A 16,202-nucleotide genomic window follows, 5' to 3' on the forward strand; every position below is an offset into this window, starting at 1 on the left:
TGTTCAGTACATCTATAAGCTAAGTGGTAATATCTCCAGCTACAGACTTATACAGTGAGGATTAACACAAAACAAGGGTACGCGCCCAGAAACACAAAAGACACCGCTTCTTGCTGCCGGCACTATCAACCCTTCATCTTCTGGTGACCGAGAATGGGTATAAACATAATGAAAGTGGTTTCATCAAACCAGCATTCACTCTCTTCTTGCCCTGGTGATATTCTACACCCAGATACCTGATTTGTGTCATCCCACATACTGTGAGAACTGTGAGATATAGTGGACAGACAAGCACCATCGCAGAACCAGGGATTCTTATACATACTTTATCTGACCTACCTGGTATGCCCCTATTAGCAGCCATTTGATATATGGGAAGCCTTTTTCAGGAAACCCCCGAGAATTCATCAGCGTTCAGGGATACCACCAGTAAGGTTTCCTGCTGAGTTAAGGGATCAAGGCGTGGCCCAGGAACTGGTGAGAACTCCGATATCAGCTTTCTCATCCACACTATGCCAGAATTGTTCCCATGAGTTTTTGCACCTCCTTGGCCATTTTCGAAAAAGATTGGGAAGGCCACATTACCAATTAAGGATGTGAGTAATAGTTGCTTCTTGGTACGAAAGAAGCTGCATTTGAGACAGGGGCCGCAACCGTAGGCAGCAGGAAAAGGCCTGACTGTGCACCTCACCGCGTGAGTATATGGCCCTGAGAGCCTTGATAGCTTGGTAGTGATAGAGTGTTGAATAGACTGTTCAGGGGTCGTAGATGCACATACAGAGGCCCCTGGATTTTTGGTTTGGGAGACCGATTGAGCTGCGCACTCTTAAGAGACCAGTCATTTCCAGTATGCAGAAATAATCCAAGCAAAAAGCACGACGTTTATATCTTGTGCAGGAGACTATAACCTGAAGATCAAATTAATACCTTGTAGAGAGTTACGTACCTAGTATCTGAATTGATCAATCATGATAATGATGATATGCGAAGAGAAAAGCCATGGACGAATCTTCAGCAGCTGAGCGTTCGTCCTGACAATCGTTCTTCGTTTATGGTCATGGTGATTATCCAAGAAAGATTGATCATATACCTTGTGTATTGATGTTATGGCTGGCGGTTTGCATGACGACTACTGAGAGGCGGAATCAGACGGAATCAAGGCGAGATCAGGCGAAATCAGATGGGCGAGCATGCCGCTTTACTGTATTTTCGAAAGCTATGGTGCAAGGGCAAGACGAATTATCCCGCGCATATCGATGTAATGTTTTGAAGCAGAAAGGCGAGACTATCGAGCTGAAACTTGTAAGACCGCTCTGCTGATATCCCGTGTGGTCTTACTGCCTCTTTTGTGGCTAGAAGAAGAAAAGCATCTCGAGGTGCAGTACATGTTGACTAAAGCCGAAGGATTGTCCGCAATTTGATGTCCTTGCCGTAACCGCTGAAACAGACCGAATTTTGAGATTGGAAACAGAGCGAACAACTTCTTCGTCGCACTCGCCGAATTTCTCGACACATCTCCGATGAAGCATTGTGGACAAGCTTTCTGGATACAGGAGTGGAATCGGAAATAGGTATGGAGCTTGAGTGACCGCCACGGAAGAGTGAAGAAGGAAAGTGAAGGTCGACAGAAGACTGCCGTACTTAGCTTGCGGTAGAGACGAGCCACGTTATCTGGTATAACGGTCCTCACGAGAGCTGTATTCTCGACCACCACTGTAAGGCTCGCGAGCATCATCTCGACCAGCAGGAGCATCATATCCGCCGCGATCATCGTTACGTTCATAGTAGCCGCCTCGGCCGCCGCCTCCGCGTCGTTCGTCGCCACGACCACTATACCGGTCATCGCGGCCAGAGCTTGCGTAACGATCAATGTTCCGAGATCCGTATCCTTCGTCACGATCACGTCTGCCACCATACTCGCGGCGATCATAAGTGTCATAGCGAGAGCCTCCACGATAGTCGTCACGTCTGCCACCATAGCCACCGCCGCCACCACGGCGATCATCATATCGATCGAAACGACCGCCACGGCCGCCGCCACGGGGAGCACCGAAGTCACCTATAAAGGAGTTAGAAAACTCCAAACAGAAATAGTCTTTGACTGACCACGCTTTGGAGGACCAAAATATTTGCCGGGTGTTGGAGTCCTCGGACGAGCGCGTCGAGCCTTCTCGATGCTAAGAGTGCGGCCTTCGATCACTTCACCTTGGAGACCTTCCTTGGCGGCATCTGCCTGTTCGGCTGTAACCATTTTGACGAAACCAAACCCACGAGATTCTTTGGTATGAGGATCTAGCATGATGGAGCAATTCTCAACCTCGCCATACTTGTCAAAGAGCCGAGAGACATCGGACTCGGATAGACGTGGATGGATACCAGTGACAAAGAGATTGGAGCCAGTGTTCACAGCACCCTCATCGTCGGCATCCTTCATGCGAGTGTCTGCTGGTGGTGGAGGACTATCAAGATTAGTCGAGCAACGAACAACTTGACATGAATTATTTACGGTCTGTCACGTGGAGATCGGCTTCGATTGCGCTCCTCGCGATCGCCACGGGGTGAAGCAGATCGGTCACGCCGGTCGAAGGATCTCTCATCTGAGGGACGCGGATTAGATTCCATTTGCCAGGTGCAAGCAATCACTCAAAAAAGACTGACCGTCATAGCGGCCACTGCCATTGCCTTCTTCAAAGTCAGCCATGTCTGGCGGCGTTTGTTGGTGATCTGTTGGGCGACGGGAAAGCAAGAGAGACAGGAGGTAGGACAACGAGACGAAGGTGGAGCCGTGGACTGTGCTTGCAGGATAATCTATGGATGAAGATGCTGAAGGGTGAGTGAGTTGAAGAGAGTTGCCTGCTTCTAGAAGCTTGGAAGAGGTATCAAGCCGCAGAAGACAGATTTGTTATGGGAAAGGAAATTATGCTGTGCTCGTCCAAAAATCTCACCGGGCTGCAAGCAGAAAATGCGCTAGCTAGCTAGCCTTCTTTCGGGGCCTACGGCCTAAGTTACTTGGGAATTCCAGCCTCACTTCCAGCTTTGGTGGGAGCAAACTTGGCGCAAAGCTTCATTCAAGTTGCACGAATCGTGTACGCAGAATCTGGGGTCGTTGTCGACAGCTACTCTATCCTGCTTCGATTGCAGCTGCCTGCTGCTTCTGCAGAAGTGGCCAAGCCGCTGAACCACGCGATATTGATACAAAAAAAGACCTTCAAACGTACAACTCGACCCGCAGGCCTCATGTCCCACCTGTGCATAGCAGACCACCCGTCTAGCCCTTCACGCCACTCCAGTGATGACCAGCCCTGGAAATGCTAAACCAATGCTCAAAGGAGCTGTTCGAATCACTCGAGATAGACCAGTCCGTGCCAATGATAGCATTTGGCCTCGATGCTGACCATCTGAAGGCCAGTAACCTGAACCGGATTGCTTTCATCACTTGAAGCCTTTCCAACGTCTTCTCATCTTACCATTCTTCTTCAAATTTCCCTTCTTCGGCGCCGCTGCCGTAGAAGTTATCGTCGTGGTCACGTTGTGGTTGTCTGTATCGAAGTCGGGACCTCCAAGACCTTGGAGCTCCTCATCATCAATATCTGTCAACTCTTCGCTCATTTCCCGCAGAACTTCCGGACCAGTCCATCTTTCTTCGTGGACGGTGGTGCCATCAGGGTCGAATGGCTCAACATACCATGGTATGCCACCAAAGGCGAAGGTAGATTGCTGCAATCCTCCAAGGCTCAAGGGTGGTGTAGGAGGTTCTGGCACAGACGCCCTGGAGTTGTTTGGTAGATTGGTGTTTTCAGGAATGCCATCTGCCTTGACCCCGTTCGTGGATGCTGGAGGCGTATTCTCAACCACGATTTGTTGTGTATTGGCAGAAAGTTCGCCGTTCAATTGGGCAATGGATCCATCAACTTCTTCCCCGGGCTCATTTGGCGCATCCACCATATCTACGTCGTGTAAGTCTGCTGTCTTGCTGTTCGCAAAGATCAAGGTGTCGATTGCAGCTTCGGCATGGTGTTCGTCTCCTTCCCTCTGCCTGGTGACAGGTAATGGGGTCTGGTGGCCGTTGGAAGATTTGAGCAAGCTCTGAAGCTCCATTTCTTCTCCATTGTTGGAGCCAGAATATGATTCTCGACGAGATAACATCGAGTTGCCAAGCATCATATCAAGTTCTCGGATTTGTTTCTCAAAAGGACGTCCGCTAATCTCGCTCTCATTTCGAAGAGCTTCCTCCAAAGCAGGCTGGACAGCTTTGACAATTCGCTTCGCGAGCTTGCGCCGGTCTCGTTGCTCGGTTGTCATGTCGACAGCTTTGCCAGTGACTTGTTGCTGAAATTCTGCTGTGTTGGCTGCCTCCACCCCAAGGTCGGAGCTGAGAACGTTGGCCAGCTCAGCGGAGAAAACAGCTACTGACGTGTAAAATTGGGTATCCAGCTTTGTGCGTATTGAGTCTAGGCCTTCTTGGAAGACATTTCTGGAATCGAGTCTAATTGCGAATGTAAGCAAAGATCACCAAAATGATTCCCGATGGTCAACGTACTGTAGAGCTCTGTCAAGAATCGGTCGAAGCATGGGTGGGATTGGAAAGTAGATTGTATCAATCATCTCTTTCAATATTGTGGCGTCCGTCAGTTTCAAAGCTTCTCGTTCTTTGATCATCTCACTTAGTTCCCGTAAGCGGCTCAAATCTTGCAGAAGTCGTTCTCCAAACTCAATTCTTCGCTCCAGTCTTGATCTGCCTGTAGCTCCTTGAGCTACGTAGTCTCTCCTTGTCACATCGCCGGAACTGAAAGAATCCATCTGCAGCTGAAGTCGTTTCAGCAGCGGTGCTCCTCTTCGAGCTTCTCTTTTCAAGGTCCAGTACTTGCACACTTCTGCCACCAAATCCTTCTTCTTCCGAACCATGAAGCGCTGAAGGGACGCCTCGATCGACTTGCAGATGGCATCTGGAATGACTGGTGCTCCTGAAGGGAGCCGCCAGACTGCTTTCTGCGTCTTGCTCCGCTTGTTTGTTCCATGATTGAGAACGAGCCTTTGCATTATCGAGGCGCTGTCGCTGCCGGCCTCGGGCTGTGAAGGACCCAGCGCCAGGGCCGAAGCTTGGCTGTCTGCCCATTTGCGATTCTTCATGGTCTGAGCGTAGTACTTCTTAGCTTCTGCTGTCGCTCGTTCTGTATCATGTTCTAACCGCCATTCTGCAGAAACATGTTTGTCACAGAGCGCCTTCAATTGCCCCTTATCCATGAGAGAGTTGACTCCCTGTCCCGATTTCATGCGCAAATACATCTTGGCGCGGCGAGCACAGGTGACGTGGAACGCTTGATAGCAATTCCGGTGGCTGCACTGAATACATGCCCCCATCTTCTGCAGACAAATAAAGCATGTGAGACGCCATCTAGAATATGGAACCTTTTCAACGTCGAGTATGGGCTCCATGAGAGACATGTTGCCTATGCTGGCCTCAGGGATCCAGTATGCACATAAAAGGTGAGACCATTTCGCGCTATTGGTCTGCTTGAAAGCACCTTCTGTGTTAGGGCAGAAGATGCAGGTGGGCGTGCCTCGTCCGATCAGATGACATTTGCGACAGAGCCACTGGCCCTCTGGGATGTAGGGAACACCATAGCATTCCTGGTGGACTGCCAAGTCACAGCCGTCGCAGAAGACGATGGCGTTTGCATTTTCACAGTCTCCATCGTCACAGATAGAGCACTTACTGTCTTGCTCCTCTCCTTGACCAGGTTCGCCATTCACAGCCGCAGCGGAGCTTGATCTTGGCCTCTGTGTTTGAGGAGGTTTGGGATCGTTCCTGGGAATTCTTTTCTCAAGCGCATGCCACTCTTTCTCGATCTTGGTCATAGTGATTTCAAAAATGGCCGGTTTGATGTTCTCCACTTGTTCTAGTGTACGAGCTTTATTTAGCATGACCAACCACTTCGCGTCCTGCTCATCCATGTCATATTCAACGCGTCCAACACCAGTGCTACCGATCGCCGCATTTTCTCCCTCAGGATTCAAGCCGGGGACGAGATCGAGGTCTTCTTCCACCGACCCTTCCATTAACCGAATGAGCGTCTGTTCAGGCCTTACAAACATCTCGCTCTCTTGATACCCAACAGATGCCATTGATCGATCAACAAAATCTTGCTGAGCAACGCCTTTCTGTTCATATTCCAGAAACGGATCATGCTCTTTGTAAGAAGGTCTGGGCAAAGTGAGTCTCTCGCGTGGATTTGGGCCAGGTGGAGGAACAAATCTTGGCTGCTTGGGTGTATAAAGGCCATTCAGCATTGAATCAGCACGGCGTGGCGGCCGACCAGGTCTTCTCCTCGCCAAAGGTGAAGGCTGAGCCACAACTGCCTCTTCCTGGGCGTCATTCTCATCTCTCGGGCCATCATGGTCGCCTTGTGGTATACCCGAGGACAATGCGCGGCCATCAATCTGCTCCGAAGGGATTACAGCAAGGTCTGATTCTAGGTCTAGGTCGGGGTGAAACTCTTCCCATCCACGTTCTTCCCGGGGTTTGTATCCGTCTANNNGGGGTTGCTGTGCTGTAGCGTGGCTGTGGTCGCGGCATGGTTCTGCGTGATGAGGTACGGATCGGTTGTCCCGCCGAAGTCGTATCGTGCCTGCTGTGTGCTGCTTTCTGCTCAAAACACCCGTCTTTACTTCTTGCGGGTTGAACCTCAACTTCACTACCATTCAACTCGATGTGACGTCCACCTCCGCCTCGACCACCAGGAATCCACTTTTGTCTACCTAATGAAGACCGAGCAGTTCTTTGTTTCTTGGAAGGCGGTTCGAGGTCAATGTCGCTGGCGGCTTCCTCATCTTCGAAGGGATCCAAGGAAGTGGAGAGTTTTGGAGGTGCGCGCCTTGGATGAATGCGCGCCTGACCGTCTTTGAGTGGGGCCATGTTCGAGTGTTTTGTCTGCCCTCATCGAGGATGGGTTGTGTTTATCGAGTTACACGTTTTAGAAAGGACGTGGCGCATGCGCGGGCTTCCAGTAGGGAGCAGATTGAATGTTACTCTAGGCCACGAAACATAGGTCAAGCTGTTGGATGGATTCTCACGGTCACAGCGGATATGTATGAAGTGCATTGTCTGCCTATTAGACGCTACAGAGCCATGGCGATCCATGTCCTCTCCTCCTTAAGCTGCCCTTTATTGAGTCTTTGGGGATGTTGGACGTCTAGCGGCTTAGCGTGCCACCCCTAACTTAGTTACAGCCACTATGCTAGATGCAGACTAACCTCTCACTGCCGCGAGTGCCCATTATGTAAGCTGCGGAGATAGTAGTGGTGGTAGGATGCTAGTGTTGCTAGGGTGCTAGCAGTCCCTGTATTTGTATGTTTGTACGGAGTACTACGATGCTGGTGGGCTTCAGCAGATCTTGAGTCTGGTCGGTGACTACGAGACAGAGAGTCCCGTGTGAGGTGCAAGTAGTCATGAATGAAGATCGGTACGTCCAAGCATATTTCGAAGATGTTTCAATACTTTCGGCGCCTTGCGTGCCACCAATTTTGATGATCCCAAACTTGACACGGGCAACAACAGGGGGGTCTGGCATACCAAGTCGAGCGCAAGGCCCCAAAACCGGTTACCCGCTTCTCACCTACCGAGCTCAGATCCACATGAACAAAAGGAGCCGCAACCCAGCAGCAAAGGAGGTGATGGAGGAGGGCAGAGGACGAGCAAAGATTGGGGGCAAGGACTGGCCACTGCGCAGCATTCCGACACAAAGTCAACGCCGGTGGCACAGGAGCATATACCTATAATTGGTTACAATGCCAGAGAAGTCGAGTCTGCGATGAAGTCTCTCGTGGAGCCTCAGCCGTTGATGTACAAACCCGCCGAGAAACCGCATCCGCGCCGTCGCTCCGGTTCTACGCCATGGGAGTCTAAACGTATGTCTTGCAGGCTTTGGGACGCTCGGGAATCCACTGACCAACGACAGCAAATTTGATGGCAAATGGCAAAGACTTCTGGGTTGAACTACGGAAACAGTTCACAGCACTTCAACGAAGTGGTGGAACTAGAGAAGGAGGTTGAGCTTCCAACCTTTGGGCTTAGTTGTTGAGAACACCAGGCATTTTAGCGTTGCATCATATACCCAAGCGCATTCGTTTTGGGAGCGTCGTATTACAGCATATTGCAGCAGGGAGTTTGGTTGCGGATTGCTCGAATTTTCCTCGTTGCATCGCAGTAAACAGAGCTCACAAAGCTAACTGCCTGAACAGCAGGTTGATATTCAAATAGCATCGAAGCATGGACATAAGCATCTGGCAAAGACGAGTGCTTCTCTGGAGAAGCGTAATAGACCCAAGCCAGAGAAATTGACGTCGCATGGTTTTACATATTTACTACGGAGTACATCGGCTGTTGTAGATCTCCAATATCCTGCAGCGTAGAGACATTTCTGACATATGTAATCACAGGACGCCGTTTGTCGATGTTGAAAAGCCTACGATTACCAACTTGGAATCTCCCATCAGAGCACCTCTATCACCACTCATCCCTCGGCAGAAGACGCTTGTTGACACTTGCTATTGAATCATCTTGGTAATCTGGTCGACGCCTCGCTTGCACAATCTCCACTAACCAATCCAGCGACGATACATCAGTCGCCGTCCTTGAGAAACACCATCATCCTTCGCAGCGCGGAGGGAATGGCATCGCCTCTCTTCACTTCCACGAACACATCACCGCCGACAATAATGGAAAGAAAGGCATTGACCCAATCCGGGCTCTTGACTCGCACGCCCGAAGTCTTGCCCTCCTCGTAAACAAGTCTCTACATGCGCTTCCAACAGCGTCTATTGAACCAACAGAACACAGCGTACGGTCAATCAGTTTGAAAAATGGCACTCTCAAGCGTGTCCCGGACTTTATCACCGTCACCCGCGGCCCAGGGATGCGAAGCAACCTCTCCACGGGTCTCAATACAGCAAAGGGCCTGGCTGTGGCATGGCAAATACCACTTCTTGCAGTCCATCACATGCAGGCGCATGCCCTGACCCCTCGACTCGTCCACGCTCTCAGTCCACAGTCCACATCTTCCAGCATACGGCCCCAGTTCCCATTCCTAAGCCTCCTAATCAGTGGCGGGCACACCATGCTCATCCACTCCAAGGGTCTCATTGACCATAAAACCCTAGCCACCAGCCAAGACATAGCCATCGGCGAGGCCCTCGACAAGATCGGCCGACTGCTCCTCCCTGACACACTTCAAGCCGCAATAAAAGACATAGCCTACGCCAAACACCTCTCCACATACGCCTTTCCCACCCCAACCGCCTACGCCGACTACCAACCCCCCTCCACCCGCGGGGCAGAGTGCATCCGCACCTCCAACCAATACGGCTGGCACATTCCAACCCCCTACGCCGACACGCGGCACCTGCGCTTCAGCTTCTCAGGCATCGCCTCTGAAGTGCACCGGCTCTTCCACCTTCGCACCAACACATCGCATCCAGACCAGCAACTCGCCTCGGCTGAACTCCTCGCCTTCGCTCGCTCCGCCCTGACAGGCTCGGTCAACCACCTTGCCAGCCGGACGGTACTCGCGCTCGAGAAACTCCGCAAGGAAGAACAATTAAAACGCTCCGCCCCGATCAGGACGTTGGTGGTGAGTGGCGGCGTGGCAGCGAATAGCTACCTGCGCCATGTGCTGAGGCGGTTTCTGGATGTCAGGGGCTATGGGGATGTGGAGTTGTGTTTCCCGCCGGTGGAGCTGTGTACGGATAATGCGGCGATGATTGCTTGGTGCGGGATGGAGATGTGGGCGGAGGGGTGGAGGAGCGAGTTGAGCGTTCGCGCGGTAAGGAGGTGGAGTATGGATTCTGAGGAAGTGGGTGCGGATGGGGATGGAGATCACGGTGAGGAAGGGGTGACGGAGGGAAAGGGGGGGATTTTGGGGGTGGAAGGGTGGTATAATGTCAAACAGGATCGGATAGAGGGTATGGACGTTGGATCGAAGTGAATGATTGGTCATTTGAATTCTTGTGTTTGTATTCGTATGCAAGAAATCGCACTGAGATTCCTGCAAGGACCAGGTTGCTTTGTGTCCTTGCCTCCTTGTATTATGTCATATTCTTGCTGGTATACGCCATTTCTCCAATCGCTATGATCGCTAATAGAATCTGCGTCCAACCATCCAAATGATAGTTTAGTCCATTCCCAAGTCCCAAACGCATGCATCTCAACTCCCGCCCATCTCGGTGTCCTCTCTCCCTGCTTCTCCTGTCTCCACCGCGACCCCGCCGACCGCACCATCCCCCATGATCTGGTCAGACCCACCCACTGCCGCGATCGTACTCTCCGGCCTCAACCTCTTCACCGCCGCGCCATGTTCGTCGTAGATAAAGCGCTCCACCACGCCTTTCTCGTCGGTAGCGCCTTCGTGGATCAGGGATTGCGAGATCAGGTATTCGCCGAGCCAGCGCAGGGGGTACTGTGGCCTACTGACGGGTTAGAAGAGGGGGAAGGGGGTAGGAGATGGTAATGCTGACTTCGCGTCTAGGATTTTGGTCATGCCGGTGCGGAGGTAGGGTGCCAGGTGAGTGTTGAGGTAGTTGCGGCCCGGGGCGCCGGGAGCTGCGCGGGGAGGGTAGGAAGAGCCTATGGCGGCGGTGGTGGTGGATTGGTTGTTGTTTGGAGTTTGTGGTTGGGGTTGTGGTTGGGACTGAGATTGAGGTTGGACTGACGGGGGCATGGTGGGGACTGGTGATTGGGGAAGGGGTTGTTGAGACTGTTGAGGCTGTTGTGGTGGTAGATTTGATGATGCGGAAAAATGTGGAGTTGGTGATGATATCCGAGAGATCTGTGTTGGCTGCGACGGAGTAGGGGCCGAGGGTGCGGTGTTGGAAGGTGGTTGTGGAGTGATCTCGACGGGATTCACAGTCTCTGCCATTTTTGCGGAGCGTTGTCCAAGACTATGGTGAACTTCCAACCCAAGGAGTGTTTTGCTCAGATTGCTGCTGCGCTGATGCTCGTCATTGAAAAGGGGATAAAAACACCGCCGACTGCGTTACTCTCCCAGGTAAAGAGGTGAACAGCTTGGAGCAACTTGACAGCTTGACAGCTTGACAGCTTGACCACTTGGCAGCAGAAGCCCAGAAGGGAAGCTATGGCGGATGCGGATACGGATACGGGTGCGGGTGTGCGAGCGGAAGTTCCTGCCAAGATAGCTTGGCAAAAAACCGTCCACCATGAGGGGCCTTGGCACCTGCGAGTCATTTCATCCGAACTTTGTATTTACTACGGTAGGGGGCAGAAGTATTCATAGCTCGGTGCTAGTAACAGCTAGTTCCGATACAGCGCCACATTGATGTCTAGAAGCTTCCTGGAGAATGTTCCATAATTATTGGCTATAGTAGTACCACTTAGCTTCTTAAGGCTTAGCTGGTTCGTTTGTAGTCCGTTTTCTGGCGGAGATACTAGCGCCGAGCTATGGATACTTCTGCCTGGTACCGTAGTAGGATTTCTACTAACTACTATGGTATGGTTACAGATGCAAGTAATGCATGTGGGGCGTCAAGACAAATTTGTCTGTACTACGTACCGTTACAATACCTGTTACTTCAACGTGATATGATTACTGATTGACCACTAAAACAAGTACAATCAATAAGGGATCATTTTATCTCTATACTGATCATTACACACTTATAGATCAAGAAGGGACGAAGTCTATGGGAAAAGAAGTCATTTACGGGGTGCTCCCTACACTATGTCAAGATAACAACAATACTAGCGAAAACCAAAATTCCTAGTGCATCACATACATTATTTTCGCTTGCAACCACATACTACGTAGTAACTTGGTTACACACACCACCGATTGACGCTTTGAGCCGACACTGCTGCCCAGTGACATCTTCCGCATTCTACACTAGGATCTGATGCTGCTTAATGCCGCCTCTTGCCGCCTCCTGCCGCCTCATGCTGCCTCATGCTGCCTCATGCTGCCTCATGCTCATACTACGTACTTCGTACTTCCTTCTTCACCATCGACATCAAAATTAGGCAGAAGTTCCTCGTGGTGTATCAGTACTTGCAACCATGTCCTGCTTGGGTGGCGTCTTGTCTTTTCGCAGCACTACTGTCACCATGATGCCATGACCCTAAGATAAGCCATGACCATGTCGGTGTGTCATGATCTGTGCTTGCAGGAGATAAGCTTCATGGAGTGCTTGTTACTCTGCACCTGGTGCTTCCTGCTCAAACTAGCCCGGCTCGAGCAATGGCAAGGTCTGTCCACGTCGGAAGCATATGAGACACCCCGATTGGTCTGCCCCAGAAGTATCCCCGCTAGGTTGATTTCCTGGATACAACATACACTCGAGGTCCACACCCACCAATTCGGATCTCGATTACTTCACTGCTGAGGCCGATGGACCTCTGTCGGTGCAGGATCAATTGGCTGGCGAATGCTGTTCTCGTGCTCCTGTGACCCGTCCAAGTACACAGCGATCGCGGGACAGCATACGTAGTAAGCTTCTCCGCAGTCACGACCAGGGTATGCGTCAACCTGCTCTACCAGCCTGTCCCATGCGCTGCACTACATACCGACTAAGTTCTCACTAAGAGGTAGTTGGGCTCTCTTATTCGACTAAGCATTTTGTGCAGTCATCGTCAAATCACGTCTTCAGCATTGTGGAAAATTCAGACCAAGTCGCTTCTCCTGCTCAAGTGATATGGCATACGATGCTACGTAGTAAGAACCCTCTTTTCATCGATCGGCCGATGACAATAACCAAATCCAAGCTTGGGAGGGGAAATCTCTGTTCACGTCCAAGGGCCTGCAGTTAAGTTTGCTCGCTTGATCGTCTTTATACTACTCGCGCATAATTACGCAGATATCTTTTGTTCTCGACCGTCCAGCACGTGTGTGAGCACAGTCTCGCACCCTTTCCAGGCAATACTCCCATACAGGGCACATGTCGCACCTTACCTGAGCTTTGGGATTGGGCCTTGCTAGGCGATCGAAGGGTTCCTATGATTTTATGACAGTTGTTGTCAACCCTGTCCCTGGCAACGTGATCCAGGGGAGGGAATTTCTCGATGCGGCAGCTAACCTGATCCATCCAGAAATGGTCACTCAAAATCGAGCACGCATACACGTCATTAGCTCCCATACCCATGGCCATTACCAAAGAGCAACTTTCCGTGGCTCAACTTCCCATAGACCTGGCACCCAACGAGTATCCCCTTTTTTCTGTCTACCTGCTTGACTTGCGTTTCAGGCCGATTCTTATCTGAAAGAGCTGATCTACTCCTTTCTTAGGCACACGTTACCGCGAAGGTTAGCATCCCTGTCACAGCCTGACTAAGTATGCTCCTTTGGCTATTCCTTGTTAAAGTCATTCTTCCCTTCCGCCATTTCTCCATCATAATCTTTCAACTCCTCTTCCCAGACTTCCACATCCATACCACATCCTAGCACTTGATTGTAAACTCGGCTGTCTAGGGCTGTCATGAGCTCAATTTGACCCTGCACAGCTACGCCGTGGTCGCTCACCGGCCGACGACTTCCACGCCAAGAGTCAGGCATTGTCCTTATTGAGCTATCTATCGATAATTGAGACACACCATGTCGTCCAGCACGTCTACCAAATTCTGGCTAGGAGTGGCCAAGGTCCTTCGCATCAAGGTCCACGAGCGCGATCCGTATTATAACTCCGAGTCGATGACTCGAGGAGAGTCTACCTATTCAGTCGATACAGCCGATACTTATGTTGAAGGAGAGCCGACAACCCTAGAATGGTTCAAAGAGACCCTTCCAAGCGGCTCAAATCTCCTTCGATATGCTCATAACCTCTTCCCCTTCACCCATTGGATCACCCGCTACAATCTACAATGGCTGATTGGCGACCTTGTGGCAGGCATCACTGTGGGCTTCGTGGTGGTGCCCCAGGGGATGGCCTATGCCAGGCTCGCCGCACTTCCCGTCCAATTCGGTCTGTACTCGTCGTTCATGGGAGTCCTCATCTACTGGTTCTTCGCTACTTCCAAGGATATCACCATTGGGCCTGTGGCCGTAATGTCCACTCTGGTGGGCAAGATTGTGCTCCGAGCTGAAGAGACAAACCCCGATATACCGGGGCATGTCGTCGCTTCCGCTCTATCTGTCGTCGCTGGAGCTATTATTGTCTTCATTGGACTTGCCCGTTGCGGCTGGATCGTCGAGTTCATTTCTTTGACTGCAATATCTGCCTTCATGACAGGTTCTGCTATCAACATTGCCGTTGGCCAAGTGCCCAATTTGATGGGCATCAGGGGCTTCGATACAAGAGCTTCCACCTACAGAGTTGTCATCAACACCCTCAAGCATCTTCCGGACACCAAACTCGATGCCGCGCTCGGACTCACAGCATTGTTCCTACTCTATGCTTATCGTTTTACTTGCACTTCCCTCGCACAACGTAAGCCTGACCGGGCAAAGACGTTTTTCTTCATCTCGACGCTTCGGACTGCGTTCGTTATATTGCTTTACACCCTGATCAGCTGGCTAGCGAATCGCCACCACAGGGACAACCCCCGATTCGGGATTGTTCTGACGGTTCCTCGTGGGTTCCAGAATGCCGCCGTGCCCACCCTCAATACAGACATCGTCAGACTCTTTATCAGCGAGCTTCCAGCTTCCGTCATCGTTCTTCTCATCGAACATATCGCCATATCCAAGTCGTTCGGGCGCATCAACAATTACACCATCGATCCTTCTCAAGAACTGGTTGCGATTGGTGTTACCAACCTGCTCGGTCCTTTCCTCGGAGCCTATCCGGCGACTGGCTCATTCTCACGCACCGCCATCAAATCCAAGGCTGGCGTGCGGACACCTTTCGCTGGGGTCATCACCGCTCTGCTCGTGCTGCTTGCAATCTACGCTTTACCGGCCGTGTTCTTCTACATTCCCAACGCTGCACTGTCAGCTGTCATTATTCACGCGGTTGGTGATCTCATCACTCCGCCAAACACTGTTTACCAGTTCTGGCGCGTCTCTCCCTTTGAAGTCGTCATCTTCTTTGCTGGTGTCTTTGTCACTATCTTCACCAACATTGAAAATGGCGTCTATGTCACCATCTGTCTCAGTGTCGCCGTCCTTCTCTTCCGTGTCGTCAAGGCGAATGGGAGATTTCTTGGCAAAGTCCAGATCCACTCGGTGGTCGGTGACCATGTCTCTGACGCGGGAAGATCTCCCACCCAAGGACAAGAACACGGCACCCTTCAGAAAACCGGGGCGGGGAGTCTGGATGCTGACACCGGCTTCCGCAACATCTTCCTTCCCATCAATCACAATGATGGCTCGAATCCTCACATCGACATCGTTTCTCCATATCCCGGCATCTTCATCTATCGCTTCAGCGAAGGCTTCAATTACCCTAATGCCAACCACTATCTTGATCACATGGTCAGCACCATCTTCGAACAAACCCGTCGGACCAACCCCGACAGCTACCCGCGCCTCGGGGACCGGCCCTGGAACAACCCAGGCCCTCGACGTGGGCGCCACGACCCGGACCGCAGCCACCTCCCCACATTGAAGGCCATCATCCTCGACTTCTCTTCTGTCAACAACGTTGATGTCACCTCGATTCAGAATCTTATCGACGTCCGCAATCAACTTGATCGCTATGCCGCCCCTGATGCCGTACAGTGGCACGTCGCATGTATCAATAACCGCTGGACCAAGCGTGCCCTTGCCTCCGCCGGCTTCGGTTACCCCACCCTTCCAGCCGAACAGTACCACCGCTGGAAACCCATCTTCAGCGTCGCTGAGATTGGGGGTTCCTCATCCGCCGCCGCTGCCGCCGAACATCAGGAGAATCGCAACGTTTACCGACGACAGAGTAGCCTGGATGTTGAGAAAAGCGGCAGGACCACTTCCGCCAATGGCCACCCGACCGATCAGATCCATCGGAGTGGCGAGACGAGTAGTAGTAGCAGTGATGATGATAAGGGACTGGATCTACAAAGGGAGCTGTCCAAGAGCAAAGCCTACACCCAGGTGGAAGTGAAGAAGTTGGCGGTTGTGCACGGATTGAACCGACCACTGTTCCATATCGATTTGACCAGCGCGTTACAGAGCGCCATTGCCAACGTTGAGGGTTCGCTTACCGGGGTTGTGAGGAAGGGTGTCGGCACGGACTAGAGAAGACAGGTCTGTGGTGTCGTTCTTTACATTTCTCAGTTTTCTGTG

General features: G+C 51.6%; 3 protein-coding genes across 3 annotated transcripts; 2 read left to right on the forward strand and 1 right to left on the reverse strand.

Moving 5' to 3' along the window:
* Positions 1 to 7,449: 7,449 nt before the first annotated feature.
* On the forward strand, positions 7,450 to 9,983 carry EPUS_00363 (uncharacterized protein; the record flags this gene model as incomplete). Its single annotated transcript, XM_007806019.1, has 5 exons — positions 7,450 to 7,671; positions 7,731 to 7,908; positions 7,959 to 8,048; positions 8,440 to 8,563; positions 8,612 to 9,983. The coding sequence occupies 5 exons, from the start codon at positions 7,450 to 7,452 to the stop codon at positions 9,981 to 9,983; spliced, it is 1,986 nt and encodes a 661-aa protein (XP_007804210.1).
* Positions 9,984 to 10,202: 219 nt separating this feature from the next.
* On the reverse strand, positions 10,203 to 10,913 carry EPUS_00364 (uncharacterized protein; the record flags this gene model as incomplete). The annotated part of the gene is made up of 2 exons (XM_007806020.1): positions 10,203 to 10,461; positions 10,513 to 10,913. 2 exons carry the CDS (start codon positions 10,911 to 10,913, stop codon positions 10,203 to 10,205), a joined length of 660 nt encoding a protein of 219 aa, XP_007804211.1.
* A 2,682-nt stretch (positions 10,914 to 13,595) lies between these two features.
* Positions 13,596 to 16,154, forward strand: EPUS_00365 (uncharacterized protein; the record flags this gene model as incomplete). Its single annotated transcript, XM_007806021.1, has 1 exon — positions 13,596 to 16,154. One exon carries the CDS (start codon positions 13,596 to 13,598, stop codon positions 16,152 to 16,154), a length of 2,559 nt encoding a protein of 852 aa, XP_007804212.1.
* Between the last annotated feature and the right edge of the window lie 48 nt (positions 16,155 to 16,202).

The sequence above is a fragment of the Endocarpon pusillum genome (genome assembly GCF_000464535.1).
Source record: "Endocarpon pusillum Z07020 unplaced genomic scaffold scaffold4993, whole genome shotgun sequence".
NCBI classification, from domain to species: domain Eukaryota; kingdom Fungi; phylum Ascomycota; class Eurotiomycetes; order Verrucariales; family Verrucariaceae; genus Endocarpon; species Endocarpon pusillum.